The sequence below is a fragment of the Vidua macroura genome, chromosome 2 (assembly GCF_024509145.1).
Source record: "Vidua macroura isolate BioBank_ID:100142 chromosome 2, ASM2450914v1, whole genome shotgun sequence".
Lineage (NCBI taxonomy): Eukaryota > Metazoa > Chordata > Aves > Passeriformes > Viduidae > Vidua > Vidua macroura.
Window position 1 is genome coordinate 56,755,813 of NC_071572.1, and position 14,743 is coordinate 56,770,555.

The 14,743-nt window shown below is 41.3% G+C and overlaps 1 protein-coding gene across 5 annotated transcripts in view; it reads left to right on the forward strand.

Annotated features, from left to right (window-relative positions):
- The first annotated feature begins 10,188 nt into the window (after window positions 1-10,188).
- The window catches only part of DIAPH3 (diaphanous related formin 3), a 202,236-nt gene continuing 197,681 nt past the window's right edge, over window positions 10,189-14,743 (forward strand). For 4 of the 5 annotated variants that reach the window (XM_053971172.1, XM_053971175.1, XM_053971173.1 and 1 more), the window contains exon 1: window positions 10,189-10,570. In XM_053971172.1, coding sequence (XP_053827147.1) covers window positions 10,421-10,570 — 150 coding nt within the window. In that variant the 5' untranslated portion in view covers window positions 10,189-10,420. The remainder of the gene's footprint in view (window positions 10,571-14,743) is intronic. The other variant, XM_053971176.1, reaches the window with a different exon arrangement.

A 14,743-nucleotide genomic window follows, 5' to 3' on the forward strand; every position in this document is an offset into this window, starting at 1 on the left:
TAATAATTTAATCAGCATTTAGTGGGGTATAGTGTTTGACTTCTTGATGACTTCCTGGTTGATTTTAAATCCTGTCAAAGTCTTTCCTTCTTCAAGGAGACTTCCTCTTCACTGGTACCAGTGAAGCATGATTGCTCAATACAAGGGAAAAGAACTCATGAATGAAAACAAATAGAGTTTTGTAGACGGGTGAGGATAAGGAATTACATTACTTTTCAGAGACTAATAGGCACACTTATAATAATGAATTTTTTTCCTCTCAGATTAAGGGTGGCTGTAGAAGTAACAAAGCTCTTGAGCCTCATGAAGTTATTCATGGGATGCACACACATGATGGATTGCTGTGTGTATCACACCACAGAAAAGAAGACAGACTTTCACTCTGCCAGATATGAACCCTGTTGATCCTGCACAGTATGTGACTCCCAAGCTTCTCGTGTTTCTTCACTGTGGATACATCCGATCATCTCCAGACCCTTGTTACAGTCACTGGAACTGCTCCTGACCCTGATCTTTGGCCTGACTTCAGACTTGCTTCATCATCACAAAGTTGCCTGGCAGACTGGACTACTGGATAAACCTGGCTATCACCTCTGGGCTGGTCTTTCCTTAATCTGGCTGGGGTCAGTGGGATGGGCCCTGGCTAGTAAGGGCCCTTGTCCTGCTGGCCATCGTATCTTCCTCAGCACCACATCCCTTAGGGAAAGCTGGTGTTCACCATGCCCTGACACTTAAACAGAGGCTGAGATTCTGCTCTCTGTAAATTTTTCATTTATAAGGTAACAGAAACAATGCAACTGGCCTCTACTTTTCTGGAAAATACACCTTGGTTTCATAAGTGTCCATTCTGGTTAGGCTGTCGTACAATGAACCAAAAGCATCTTGAGACCCTACTGCCTATGGCCAGCTGAGGGGCAATCCTGTAATTGTTACAATACAATTTCTTTCACTTGCCTCCCTCTCCTCAAACACATATCTCACAGCTGATTGCGTCTCTAGGTCCTACAGGATATCACAATCCAATATAATCATATCTCCATTCCTGCAGAAATACTTTGTAAAAATAAGTGAAAGTGGTTTTTTTTTTTTTCTTAACCAACAGCTTTCATTTATTATAACATAGGTGAACAAAGATGGAAACTTATGAAGTTTGTTCTGATTCACACTGTCATAAAACTGCCACTCAAGAAACTTCCTAGGAGAAAACCCTAAGCTTAGCTGTGCTGCACTGGAAGACTACTTGTGATGCAAAGTACACCCTCCAGTTACACTCTTCATCATCCTATGACAAGAGATGAAGCTACTATTTAGCATAAGAAAGGCAGTGCATTGCACTCTGTAGAAATTTATGACTATGTGTGTTAAAAAGCCATTAAAAATCAGGTTGTCCATTGAAACTTGCCAAGGAACAGAGCATCAAAAAAATTATATGCAGTTTGGATAGCAACAGAGTGACTTCCATTACCCACAAAATTGCTGATTATGTTTCATATACAATGTATTTCAGGAATTTCCCCAAATGATAGATATTGTTTTTTTAAAACAAGAGGATGTTTTTTTCTTAATCTACATGTACAGTACTTACTGCAACTGAATATTAAGTTGCAGTAACCATAATATGATTATATCCACTACTCTTGCAAGAGGAAAAAGTAGATTGAGAAACTTAAAGATGGATTAGAATACGAAAATCAATCAGAGAGAAATAAAAGCTATATAAACAAATTATAGTCAATTTTAAGACTTCTGCAATACATAACTAACACATAAAAAGCATTAAACATGCACATACATATATGTGTTTATCTCTCTTTCCCTCCCTCCCTCCCTCTCTTTAAATGACACATCTGTCAAAAGAAAATAAGGGATTTCTGAAAGCAAACTGTATCATGCCCTAGTAGAAAGTAATATAAATTATCACAAGGAGAAATGAAAGACAGAATCTTAGGAGGAAATTCAGAAAATGAATAATAAAAAAATGCAGAAGTATATTAAAAAAGGAAAGCTATGAGGAATTTGGAGAGTTATCAGGAAGTAATGGAAGATAATTACATCTCAGAAGTCTGACAGAAGGCTTGAAATCTTTGCAGTGAATGCCCTGAAAAAAATCACTAAACTTGATCACACTTCTATGGACCCTAATAGTCACAAAAAAACCTTCAGTACAATTTTATCTCTGAAAACATATTTATTTTTTTGGACAAAATTGAATGCTTGCAATAATTTTACTAGGAGCATAATGATAGAATAGACAAGGTTTGAATAGCTCATTTAATTCTTTAGGCAGCTCTGAAAATCCCACATGAAGTATAAAATTAAGTAACACAGCCTTTATTGCGGCCCATGACACTCGGACCATTTACAATTTATATCACCTGTCAGGCGTGGCCTAGTCACTTCAACTAAAGTTAGAACTGAAGATAATTTGGCCCATAATTAAATTACAAACCTGAACTTTATAATAATGTAGTATGCAATGTATCCTAAATAGTGTCACAAATCACATCTCAAATATCCTCATAAAGATCCATTTGATGAACTGTATAATGGACTTCTTTACTGTTTTTTCCCATCTAGGCAGTATCTTGAAGGAGGTATATTAGATTTCCTCAGCTGAATGAAAAGCTAGCCTAAAATATTTTGTGAGAAATTATTAGCAACATGTAATCCACAATAAATTGATGAAGCAAACTACTTTCCTACTTCTTATAGCCTCATCTTTTACAGGGTGACTTTGAAAGCTTCAAGAAGGAGAGTGGTGCTATTCAGACCACAACTATTTCTGAAAGTCCTTAAATTCTAACTAGAAAAAACAGAAAATGAATCCATTACATGTTAAATTTTGTTTGAAATTTCAAAAAGGTATGACTGTTATATCAATAACAGGACTGTGACATATGCTGTCCTCAGGAATGCCTTGTCTGTCCATTCTGGAGTAAAGACAGCTATACCTGCAGGTTCTACTAAAACCTGCAGGATCTTGCTTTGTTGTTTTCTTCAGTAAAAATGTTAATGTTATAAGAAAAAAGGTGTTGTAGTATTTTAGACACAACTCTCAGTGGAAATTTCATTTCAGCTTGAGTAATTTAATTAGATCTTTAAGTGTCTGGAAAATACTGCCATGCAAACATGAAGAATGGGCCTGAAGTCCTTTGTGCTTCTCTAAAATCCAAGTATTTTTTATAACTGTTGCAAGATACGTATTCCATTGACACTTAGCACTGATACCATCGTGCAAGTGTGACAGTCCAAGACTCCTAGCGAATATGGATATGGATATTGGGATGGCAATCAGGGATAGTCTGGTTTCCAAAAGTATTTCTACTGGTAACAGAAATGAATTGCAAGAAATATGACCATAATATTTTCCTGGAATACAACCATAATACTTTTTGTATAAGAAAGGGAAGAAAAGAACTGTTTTCTGAAGACTCTAGTTCAGATACTTTTAAGAAACAAGAAATATATGTGCCAAGAGGTCTGTGCCAAGAGCAGCTTTACCAACACTATGATCACAATGGCTTAAAGCTGCTTGCCTTTACAGACTATTTGCCACACCAGGCAAGACAGCATTTTCTTTAATTATCTGTCCGGCCATAAGTCCCTCTCTGCTTCTGCCTAAAATATGATACAAATATTAATTAGCATACTCTACTTGTCTTTCAGGGTGCCAGTGAATAATGGCAAACAATTGTTTTGAGTACTTCCAACTGTACATAGCATGCTGGGCAGTCAAGACCGATGAGAGCAAGAGCAGGGCTTTAGAAGAGATGCATCATAAGACAAGTGGCATCCTACATTCTTAAAGCATCACATGAGAAAAATTATCTTGTTACCAAAGAAGAGTATAAGGAATATCAAAGAAAATTACTATTTTTTTTAGCACTGTCTTGGTTTAAGACAATTTAAAGAAGAGCATTCTCTAAAATAAGTTACCCTTAGTTTCAACCAATCCCTTTCCACAATAAGGAATGAATATGAGTAGATGTAAGTGAAAAAATAACTATTTGCTAACAAGCAAAACAGCAACAGGCAAAAAAACCCCAGTGAATAATCACTAGATAGAAAATTGCTAAATCTCACCAACTCCAGAGGAACAAAGAAACACCCAAAATGTTTCCAAATCTCTTGCAAGATGGTGACCCCCACTGCTGACTGCATCTAGGGAGACAAAGGGAGAATGATGCCTTCCAAGGGTGCCTATATAACACCCCAGTTACTTAATTCCAGGCTTTAACCAAGGTTCTTTTGTTCTGGGTAGACACAAATGAGACAATCCCAACCAGATATTCTTAACATGTAAAAAATACACAAAAGTTTACTGGCAAACCATAGGAAATAAAAGAACATTGGCAAAAGAGTAAATGCAACATAACATCACTTATCACACAACAGACTTAGCCCAGAGAAAACCTTTAAACCCACTCGATGTTATGTTATGGAAGAAGAGAGTTAGAAGAAGAAAGGGAGAAAACCAGAAAGGCAGGAGAGGTATAGAAAAACAGTCATAGTTCTCCACTCCTGGGTTACAGTGATGTAACACCCCAAAGAGGATAGGAAGGCTAAAAGTCAACAGGCTTGCCCTGTAGTCAGGCTTCTTAAAGCCTTGGCCCATCCAGGGCCCTCCTCCCAGGTAGGACCTGTGGTCTCTCAGCCACTCAGGGGCTGGGTCAGGCAACACTGGGGCTGCTCCATCATGATCTGACTGACAGACACTGTGGGGCTGGGGGGTATCCGGGACACGGCACCAGAGCAAGCTCTGACCCACCCACTACCACACATTCCAAGCTTCCCAAGATGTCTTGAAACAGATTGCGTTTCCAGTCTCTGACAGCCCGCCACAGGTGATCATGTATTCTGGGAAACAAAGGGACAAGATGGTGGCAGAAAGACCTCTCCCAGGAAGGTAGGAGCTGATGCAGGAGCTCTAGTGGCCGATGAGAAGTGCTGGCGGAGGTGGGGTCAGCTCAGCTGGCTCCTCCTGCTGCCCGGGGTTCTGCTGGTGCTCATGCTGCAGTCCGCCCGCCACACGCGTGCTGGGGCAGAGCGGAGCGCTCTGTGGGCACCAGCGCCGGCTGACCCAGCCCCAGGAACCAGCTTGCTTGGCAAAGTTCACTTGGAAGCAGTTTGTGATGGCGAAATGCAGTTCTTCTGAGTAGCTAGTATTGCAAGCCCAGAAAAACAAACAAAATGCCAAGCAAACAAAAAGCCAACTGCCCCAAACAACCCCCTCTGAAGCAGAGCCTCCACCTTCAGCAAACACTGCCAGGCATGAGCAGGTTGGCTCAGCCCTGTAAAGGGATCAGGGGACCAGCACCTCCCAGCTGCCCTGCAATTCCAGTTCTTGCCGTGCTAGGTCTTGTTATAGGTAAAAATTGACCCAGCCGAATTAGAAAAGTAATTTTTATTATAAAGATCAAATTCTATCTGAGCCAGACACAAAGAAAAGGACAGTGCCGAGCCTGGGATCGGTGCTGGGTGAGACACAGATTCAACCACTCTAGCAGAGGGTCTCTCCTATGCTTCGCACCACCCGTCCTGCACGAGCAGTTTTTATACAGTTTATTTTGCTTGAGGCCGGGATTTTGGTGATCAGCCTTTTCTTTCCATTCAAAGTCCCACATATTCATGAAGTCTCTTTTCTCTGCGCCGGGTTGAACAATCCGAGGTCCGGGATGGATGTACATCGATGATGGAGTTATGGTAACCCGACACTGAGATGCATCTCCCGGAGATTCCAGTGATTCCAATCTCGGGTACTTGGTGGGACAATCATCGATCATCGCTTGTGAGCTCCTAGATTATGGCCCATCTCCAAGTGAGCCACTTGTATTAACTTGTAAATGAAGCCTTGTCTACAATGGTTTCGACATACATGAGACAGCCTTTCCCCTTTGCCCTGGCTCGCTTGCTTTGTGTCTATATTTAATCATATAAAAACTCCTATCTATATATCACTCTATAGGGACGAATTATGCCTATTACACATAACAGTCTGAAAAAGACAGTAACAAGTTTGGGGCAGAGATAGATATACAATATAATAACATTCTGTGTTACCCACAACAAGCATTTACCCTAAACACAGTTCTCAGAATCTCTTTAAACACATTCATAACAAACAAAAGTAACCTTGATCATGAGCTTAAGCAAAGGAAAAATTCAATCCTTTATGAAGACTATTAAAACCAAAACTCTTTTTTGTCACATTTTAGTAGACTTATAATTCTGTAAGCTTTTACAACTAAGTTCATAACCATATATCAGAAAACGCTTAATACATTTTTCTCTTGTAAGAACTGAAGGTTAGTGTCGTATTAGTTGGCAAATTTTCAATTCTTTCCTTTTTCTGATTACCATGATCTTCTAGGATAGTTTTTATTGGTGCTACAATTCCCAACGGGGAAGAATGATGCACAGAACTCCAATGATTTCAGAAGGCTAATGAATTACTTTATTGTACTGTAACTATATTACACTATATTACATTAACAAGAACTGTCACTAACTAGCTATAAAACCCATGACTCTCTCCTGAGATTCCCGATACACACATGGATACAATTGGTCCAGGAATCCAAACAACCATCACCAGAATCCAATCAAGCAATCACCTTCGGTAAACAATCTCCATACCACATTCCACATGGGCACAAACACAGGCACAGATAAGAACTGTTTTCTCTTCTCTCTGTGCTTCTCCAGGAAAAAGCCCTGAGAGAGAGAATCATGTCTCTCTGTTCAGAGAATGTGAATGCCACAAGTTTTAGCAATGGATTTTCATTTTTCCCAGTCTATGCTAAAAACAGAATGTAGAGATGACATATACTACTACTGTGGCAGTGACACTGACTAAAGGACAATCAAATCATGTGCAAAAAAGCCAAAATAATTGTTTTACAGGAAATAAAACTAAAGCAAATTTTTGTTAATAAAACTTTATTATTTGAACAGAGTATGAATTTTTTCATAACTGTAACATAAATTTGTTAATTTATTAGTATGATAAACTTACAGCCATGTTCCTTAGTCAACTTAATAGGCTAGACTAGATGAACAATTTGAGATTTTATCTCCCCATTATCCTAATAATGAAATAATATGTTTTGAGAGCCACCCATGCTGTGAAAATTAAGTAAGATCTTATCCAAAGGTTACATTTAAGGATTTTACATTGCAAAAATTTAAAATAATAATGAATTTTATTTCAGTATAAAAATACAGTTGTTAAAAGATTTTCTTAGTTAAACAAGCATCAATTGCCTCCATAAGACATGAGGACAGGCCATGTTTTTCTAATGTAATTTTTATTTGCCTTATGAGTTAACAATTACATATCTTTTTGTAACTCCTGTATTAACTTTTTGAATAAGATGGTAGGAAAGGTATAAGATACATATTCAATTGGTACAATTTACAAATAGCTATGCAAGTTTGAAGGATTTGGGCTAGAATCGCCTGTTTGGGGCTTTCCATGGGAGAAAGAAGAAGCCATTTTCCTGAAAAGACGTGCCATTTGCTTGTCTCTGCCAAGCTACAGGAACTGTGCCTAGGAAGGTTTTCCTTGTTAGCATTCTTAAATAGAGTAGTATTAAACTTGTGTGCTTGCTTTGTAAAAACAACAACGTTGCTGACAAAATCCTTCATAACTTTTATGTGACAGGTCAAAAGGATGAACCTCATGAAAGAACAGTTAATTGCTTTATCTTCTTATAGGAAAGAACTAGATGTTTCCAGATGAAATGTAGACAACTGCCTAAACACAGCAAAGGCCAGCTTTGAAATACTTTGTGCAGGAATATATTTGAAAAACTGCCTCTCTGGAACAATGAATATTAGGATGATATTCTATTTTTTTTTTTTAAGTCATGAATTACAGTATATTAAAAAAAAATAAAAGAGAGATGGAATAGAATGCTAAAAGCCTAAATGAATCCATCAGTCTAAAGGACTACTTCTGCAAATGTCCATGGTTACCTTTATGCACTTACTTTGTCTCAGACTTTCATATTTGAAAAATTCTCATTCCAGAAAAAAAATAATGCAAAATGGCCAAGCTATTTGCATGCCCCAGACAATCTGCATGCTATGACTAAGTAGAATCTCTGCACAATTTTAGTATTAGTGATGCATTTCTTTCTCACAGTTTTTTTCCTCAGTCGTGATTAATCTTAGTAAACTGAGCTGTTGCAACAGTGTTTCTGTGAAACACCTACCGAGCACAAGAGGGGCAGTATAAAATAATAATAAATCAAAAGTACTAACATTTACTTTTGGCTTAGTAAAACTGTCTGGTAAATTATTCCCTTCAGTGTTTCTCTGTTATTGCAACACAGTACCTTGAAAGTGATATATTGGTACAAGCCATTGTGTTCTACCACAGTGCAATTAGGAAGTCCATTTAAACAGCTTTATCATATGCACACAAAGCTTGATTAATTTTCTAATCAAATGTTCCAGGAAATCATTAACCATGACATTAAACACTGTTCTGCTAATTATACTCTCCACAAAGAATTCCGATATAATTTACAAAACATCTATAGAAAGGTGCCAAAGGATGAACTGTTTAACGTCTACAAATAATTACGGCATCTCCCTGTGTGGCCCCACAGCTCCTCACCCTGCAAAGGTTGAGTCTGGGGCTGAATTCTGCTATGTTTCACCAGAACTCTGTGTACTGGCAGATGTTACATTTTGTAGGTCACTGCCTGTGTAAGAGATGGTGAAGGACTGAATGACAGAAAATAAATTCTTCTGTTTTAGGAAATACTCTAGAGATATAAATGCTGAGCCTTTTCTTAATGATCCCTAACACTGAGATTTGGAAATAGATTTTCCCCTACATAAGTCTCCAGTTTGCATCATTATTCTAACTACCCTTAATTTAAAATAAAGATAAAAGCAAGGTATTGATTGTAGCAATGAGAATTCAATTGCCTTGTAAACCATATGCAATTTGCTAGTTTACAGCATAATGAAATCTCTATTTATGTATTTCCCCATAAACCACAGCGTCTTGCAGGTCTTTCAGTGATGGAAAATAACAGATTGCATTAAACAAATGCAGACTGCAGGTACACCTGTTCTTTTGGCCTTGGCAGCACAGTTAACAGCTCCTCCACACAGACTCTGTCCATCACAAAACAGAAACTTGGGTACAGGAGGATGATGGAAACACTGCCACAGTTTTGGACAGGGACTATGTCTCTTCTGTGTTATTCTGCCTTAACCCAGTACCACCAAGTTGGTATAAAGTAATATGAGAAGTATTAATATATGACATATATATGTGTGTGTGTGTGTGTGTGTGTGTGTGTGTATGTATGTATGTCTATTTATGTATGTCTTGCTCTCTACAGCTACCAGAGAAGAGGTTCTAATGGAGGTGGGGGCCAGTCACTACTGTGACTGCAGTAGAGACCAGAGGAAATGGCCTAAAACTGAGACAGGGGAGATTCAAATAAGATACTAGAAAATTATTTTCACTGTTCAGATGGGCAGGCATTGGAATAGGTTGCTTGGGGAGGTGATGGAGTCACCATCCCTGGGGGTGTTTTAAGAGATGGTTTGGATTTTTGGACTGGATGATCATGAAGGTCTCTTCCAAACCCCATGATTCTACGATTCTATGTAGTAATGTATATTTATATATAAAAGTCAGCGCTCTACTTATTTAAAAAGGTCATATAGAAATAGATGAACCACTTTTCACCTGTTAAACAACGGCTTGAGGTATGGAATCGGAATTTTAAACAAAGCCACTTATTGGAAATCGGCATCCTAGGCCAAAGAGGTGAGGGACCCGCTCCGTGACCAGATCCTGACCAGACAGGATGTAGAGAAGACGGGGTTTGCACGATAAGGAAACAAACTCTCCCTTCCTCTGTGTGTGTGCGTATGTACCTCGGAGGCGGCGTTACCTCAACCCTGCGGGACCGTCCCGTTCCCTGCGGGGACAGGCGCGGTCCGGCCGGGCGGGGCGGGGTTGCGGCGGGGCGCGGCACGAGCCGCTGACTCATCGGAGACGGGCACCGGTCCCGCCAACCGGGAGGCGCCGCTGCCGCCGCGCCGGCGCGGATTGGCCGCGGCGGGCGGGCGGGGGCGGCACCGGCGGTGGCGGGACGGTTCGGACTGCGGGACGTTGCCGCGCGCCGCCAGCCGCGGCCGTTGGGAGCGCGCGGCCCCGCGCGGCTCGGGCGTGGCGTGATTAGGGCTTCTCCTCGCTAAATCCTGCGCTGCGGTGAGGCCGCGGCTTTAGCGCTGAGCCCCGCTCCTCCCCCCCCGGCGCCCTGCCTGGCCGAGCCCAGCTAAGCCGCGCTAATCGCAGGCGCCCAGCTTGGCCGGGGCCGCCGGGCCTGGGCCCGATCGTGGGCAGCGCTCCCCTCTGCCCATCTCCCTTCCTCGCCCATACGCGGCTATGGAGCCCCCGCGGCCGCGTTACTGCGCCCCGTCGTCGCCGCCGAGTCGCGGCGGGCGGGAGAACAAGGGGCTCCGTCGGAAGGGCCCGCCGGGAACCGGGAGCGCCGGGGGCCCCGAGGAGGCGGCGGACAGCAGGAAGCCTAAATTCGTAAGTACGAGCCGGTCCCGCGGCGGGGGTGCCCGAGGAGCGGGGCCTGGCTGGTCCGTGCCGAGGGGGCCCGGCCGTGCGGTGACACCCCCGTCTGCCCCTCGCCGCCCCCTGCCTGGGGCCCCCCGAGATCGGGGCACTGAGTGGCAATACGTGGCGCCGTCAAGTTCAGCTGGGCTTCGAAGGCTCATCCCGCCTGGTCCAGCTCGCCTATTGCTTGCCCGTGTGAAAAGATACAAGAAGTTTTCAGGCCTCTCCCGAGCGCTTCATCATAAAGGTTCATTGCCTTACTTGCTGCGCGACAGCTATGGGTGCAAGGGTAGTAGAACAGAATTACAGCTCTTAAACGGTGTTACTTCTAATAGGACTGCAGTGTTTGTTTTGTTGGTGGTTTTTTTTGGTTGTGGTTTTTTTTTTTTTTAACTTTCTTGATATAACTCTACAGTGTAAAACTGGTCTTTGAATTTAAAGGACATAGTAAAGTTCTCTTCCATAGGCCTGTTTTTACAAGCTTTTGGCTAGCACATCAAGAAATTGGGGAACTCAAGATGTCTTATAACCATTCACGAGATAACGTGTCTTCCAGATGAGCTCTAACCAAAGTGTACCCAGAAATAACCAGTTTTTGTTTGAACATGATGAGAATTCCAAGCATTAGAGTTGGGGCCAACATATATTCTACAGGCCTTGTATCCACAGAATCAATTGGGTTGGAAAAGACCTCTGGAATCATCGAGTCTAATCTATGACTGAACACCACCATGTCAACTAGACCATGGCACTAAGTGCCATGTTGAGTCTTTCCTTAAACACCTTTGGGGATCATAACTCCATCACCTCCCTGGGCAGCCCATTCCAATGTCTAATCACCCTTTCTGTGAAGAAATTCCTCATTATGTCCAGCCTAAATGTCCCGTGGTGTAGTTTGAGACTGTGTCCTCTTATCTTGTCATTGGTTGCCTGGGAGAAGGGGCTGAACCCATCTGGATACAACCTCCTTTTCAGGGGGTATCTGCCATGTGCAGAGGAAATGCACCCCATGCTCATATTTAGGTGATGCATATTGATCTTTGTTCAGCTGTCCCTGAGCCCACCTGCTCTAAAATGTATTTGTTACATAATTACAAAAGAGATACCCTAACAATTATATTAGACTCTTGATTCTAAGTTTGTATTTATGTAACATTCAGTACTTGAGTGTCTGGCACTTGTGCGCAGGTTCAAAAAAGTTAGCCAATAAGCGGTATCAAACAGGCTGGCCAGACCTGTTCTGAAAGGTCACAACTTGCTCCTGGAATATTCCTGTTTGCTGCAATCTTTTTGCATTGTGGCTGCAGAGACTGCTGTTTGAACCATGTCCCTGTGCCTTTTTCTGCATGTTAGAAGAGGCATATATGAGACTGACCAAGAGCTATTTGTTCGGCTTCCTAAGTGGTTGTATATCCACTGGGGGAATGTGCGTTTTAGTCATGCAGATGACACGGCTGGACATGTGTAAGGCCCCTCGCTTGACGAGGCTTTCAAAAGGGCTCATGGTTGTTCCTGTATTCTGAGTTAGATGTACAGGAGAAATAGCAACAAGATATTCTCAAGAGATCAAAACACAAAAAGACTTTACTGGCAACCTCAGAAAATCAAAGATTTGGCAAAAGGTTTAGTGCAACATTCCATCAACATAAAATACATCTCAAAGCATTAACTTAGCCCGTTCAACTTGGCAAACTTCAAGCTTGTTTGATTTTAAGTTACTCAAAAGTTCCTAGAAGAAAAAGAAGAGGAAGACAAAAAAAACCCCATGAAAAAGAACATGTATAGCTACCAGCTGCTGGGTTCCAGCAGTGCTCAGCTGATAGAAATTCCCAGAGGAGGTAGGGTCAAGATATGTGCTTGCGTTCATGTTTAAATACCCCTTGGCCTTCCGGAGCCCTTCCTCCAGGTGGGACTTCTGTTTGTTTGGCCACTCAGGAGCTGGGTTAGGGGTTCCAGAGGCCAGGTGTGCAGCATTGCCTCCTCTGTACCAGGGATTGGTAGCCAGTGTGGGGCTGGGATACAGGCCCCAGGAGTGGGGTGTGTGTGCAGAGCAGGGCATCACCTCACCATGGCAAGGCCTAACCAACCCCTTGCCCCACACACATGTACCCCAAAATGTCTCGTGACACCAGATCTTCCCAGTCTCTCACAACATGCTTTAGTATATGATCTGTGAGGAGAAACCATGTGGTCTGGCCCATGTAAAAGATAGTGTCGTTGCTGTATGACTTGAGGGTTGGATTATTCCTTTCATGAAAGACATGGATTTTTGTGTGTTTGCGACTGACAAGAGCTCTGAGTCAAGATGTTTTATTTACTACCAATACTTCAACTGCCAAGTTCTTATGCAGATATCACAATGGTTTTCATTTTTTCCTCTAATTATGTGCTAAAACAGAAGTAGTGCGTTGCTATCATGTTTTGCTAATCATGTGGTAAAATGGCAGTACAATAGTTTATAGGGAGTAGAAATTAGATGTGATAAAAGCCATTGAGCCTTTTTTTCTTAGATGAAATCTCATCTTTTCAGTGAAAGAAGGCCTTTTTTTTGGTGCAGATGAGTTTGATGGGTATATGTTTAGGCTTCCCAGGCTATGCAAGAGTGGTTTTGATAATGTTTCAATATAGGCATCAGCTGACTTTTTTTTTTAAGGTCATGGTGTTGAGGTCACAGCTACAGAAAATAAAGGGGGTTGAATTTGGAGTTCTGACTCAGTTTTATAGGGTATATAATCATCCTGTAGGTAGGTGTGGATTTTGATATTTTTTTTTATTTTGGCTCTTCCTATTCCCCTGCCCAGTTTCTCTTTAAGCAGGGATATATGAGAATGTTTTGTCAAACTGCAATTTTCAAAAGCATTTCACCCTAACAATAGTCCTATTTTTCATCTTTAAATAATGTCTTAAAGCAAAGATTTTATCTTTGGATGTTGATAAGACTGAAGAATTATGGATTGAACATGGATTGTATTCTCGGTGTGCCATTAACTCACTGACTGACCTTATTGCTTTCTACAACTGGAAGGAGGCTGTAGTGAGGTGGAGGTCAGTGTCCTCTCCCAAGTAACAAGTAACAGAACAAGAGGAAAAGGCCTCAAGTTGCACCAGGATAGGTTTAGATTGGGTATTAACTAAACTTTCTTCACTGAAAGGGTGGTCAAGCACTGGAAGAGGCTGCCCAGAAAAGTGGTTGAGTCACCATCTCGTAAGGTGTTGAAAAGATGTGTGTGTAGATGTGGCATTCATGGACATGGTTTAGTAATGGACTTGGCAGCGTTTGGTTTATGGTTGGGACTTGATGATCTTAGAGGTATTTTCTAACTTGACTTCTTTGCATCTAATTCTTTCTGTAATACATCTTCAATGTAATTTTAATAGCTAAATTAGTTTTGTGTCAGAATGTGCAGAGCCTGGCTCTCACGCCTTTGGGTTCTCTGTAATCCAGTCTTAGATTTAGTTTATGCCCTTTTCTCTGTTTAGGGTACTTAGAGTGCCATACCTCATGTTACCTCAGTTATATTTCTATCTGTGTACATTTGTCAAACTAAAGTAGCTGTTAGATTTATTGACCTCAAGTAATACAGATTATGTGAGTGTAATATTTCTCAGTGTTCAAGGCTTGAAAATAAGTTCCAGGTTGGACCCTTCCAGTCAATGCAACATATTGATCAAATTCTTTTTTTAACTGAGGAAAATACTGTTTTTAAAAACCCACTTCATATGAGGTGTGGAGGGGGGGAGAAAGAGGCATTGGAATCAGCCGCTATAACTGTTTAGCCCTGCCAAATGAGGCCTTCAAGGACTCTTTTTGAATAAACTAGCTTCTCAGAAGAAGTGAATGAGTTTTAAGCCTCAGTTGTCTTTGTTCTTTTGCAGAATCATTTTAAATACTTTTTTTGAAGGCGTTCATTTTGAAGTACATACCAGCATGACTTTGTTCAACAGGTCCAAGTTTTTAGAAGAGTGGGACTTTTAAAAGGGTAAAAGAATTTCTGTGGTACTTCAGCTTATTGAAAGCTCATGCCTAACCCCCTTGTAGTTTAGGGCCTTGTAAAAAGAGGAAATCTACAGAAGGATGGCAGATATTTTACTTGTTCTTTCTATATACATTGACTGAGCAAGAAACTTCTCCACCCTGCGAGG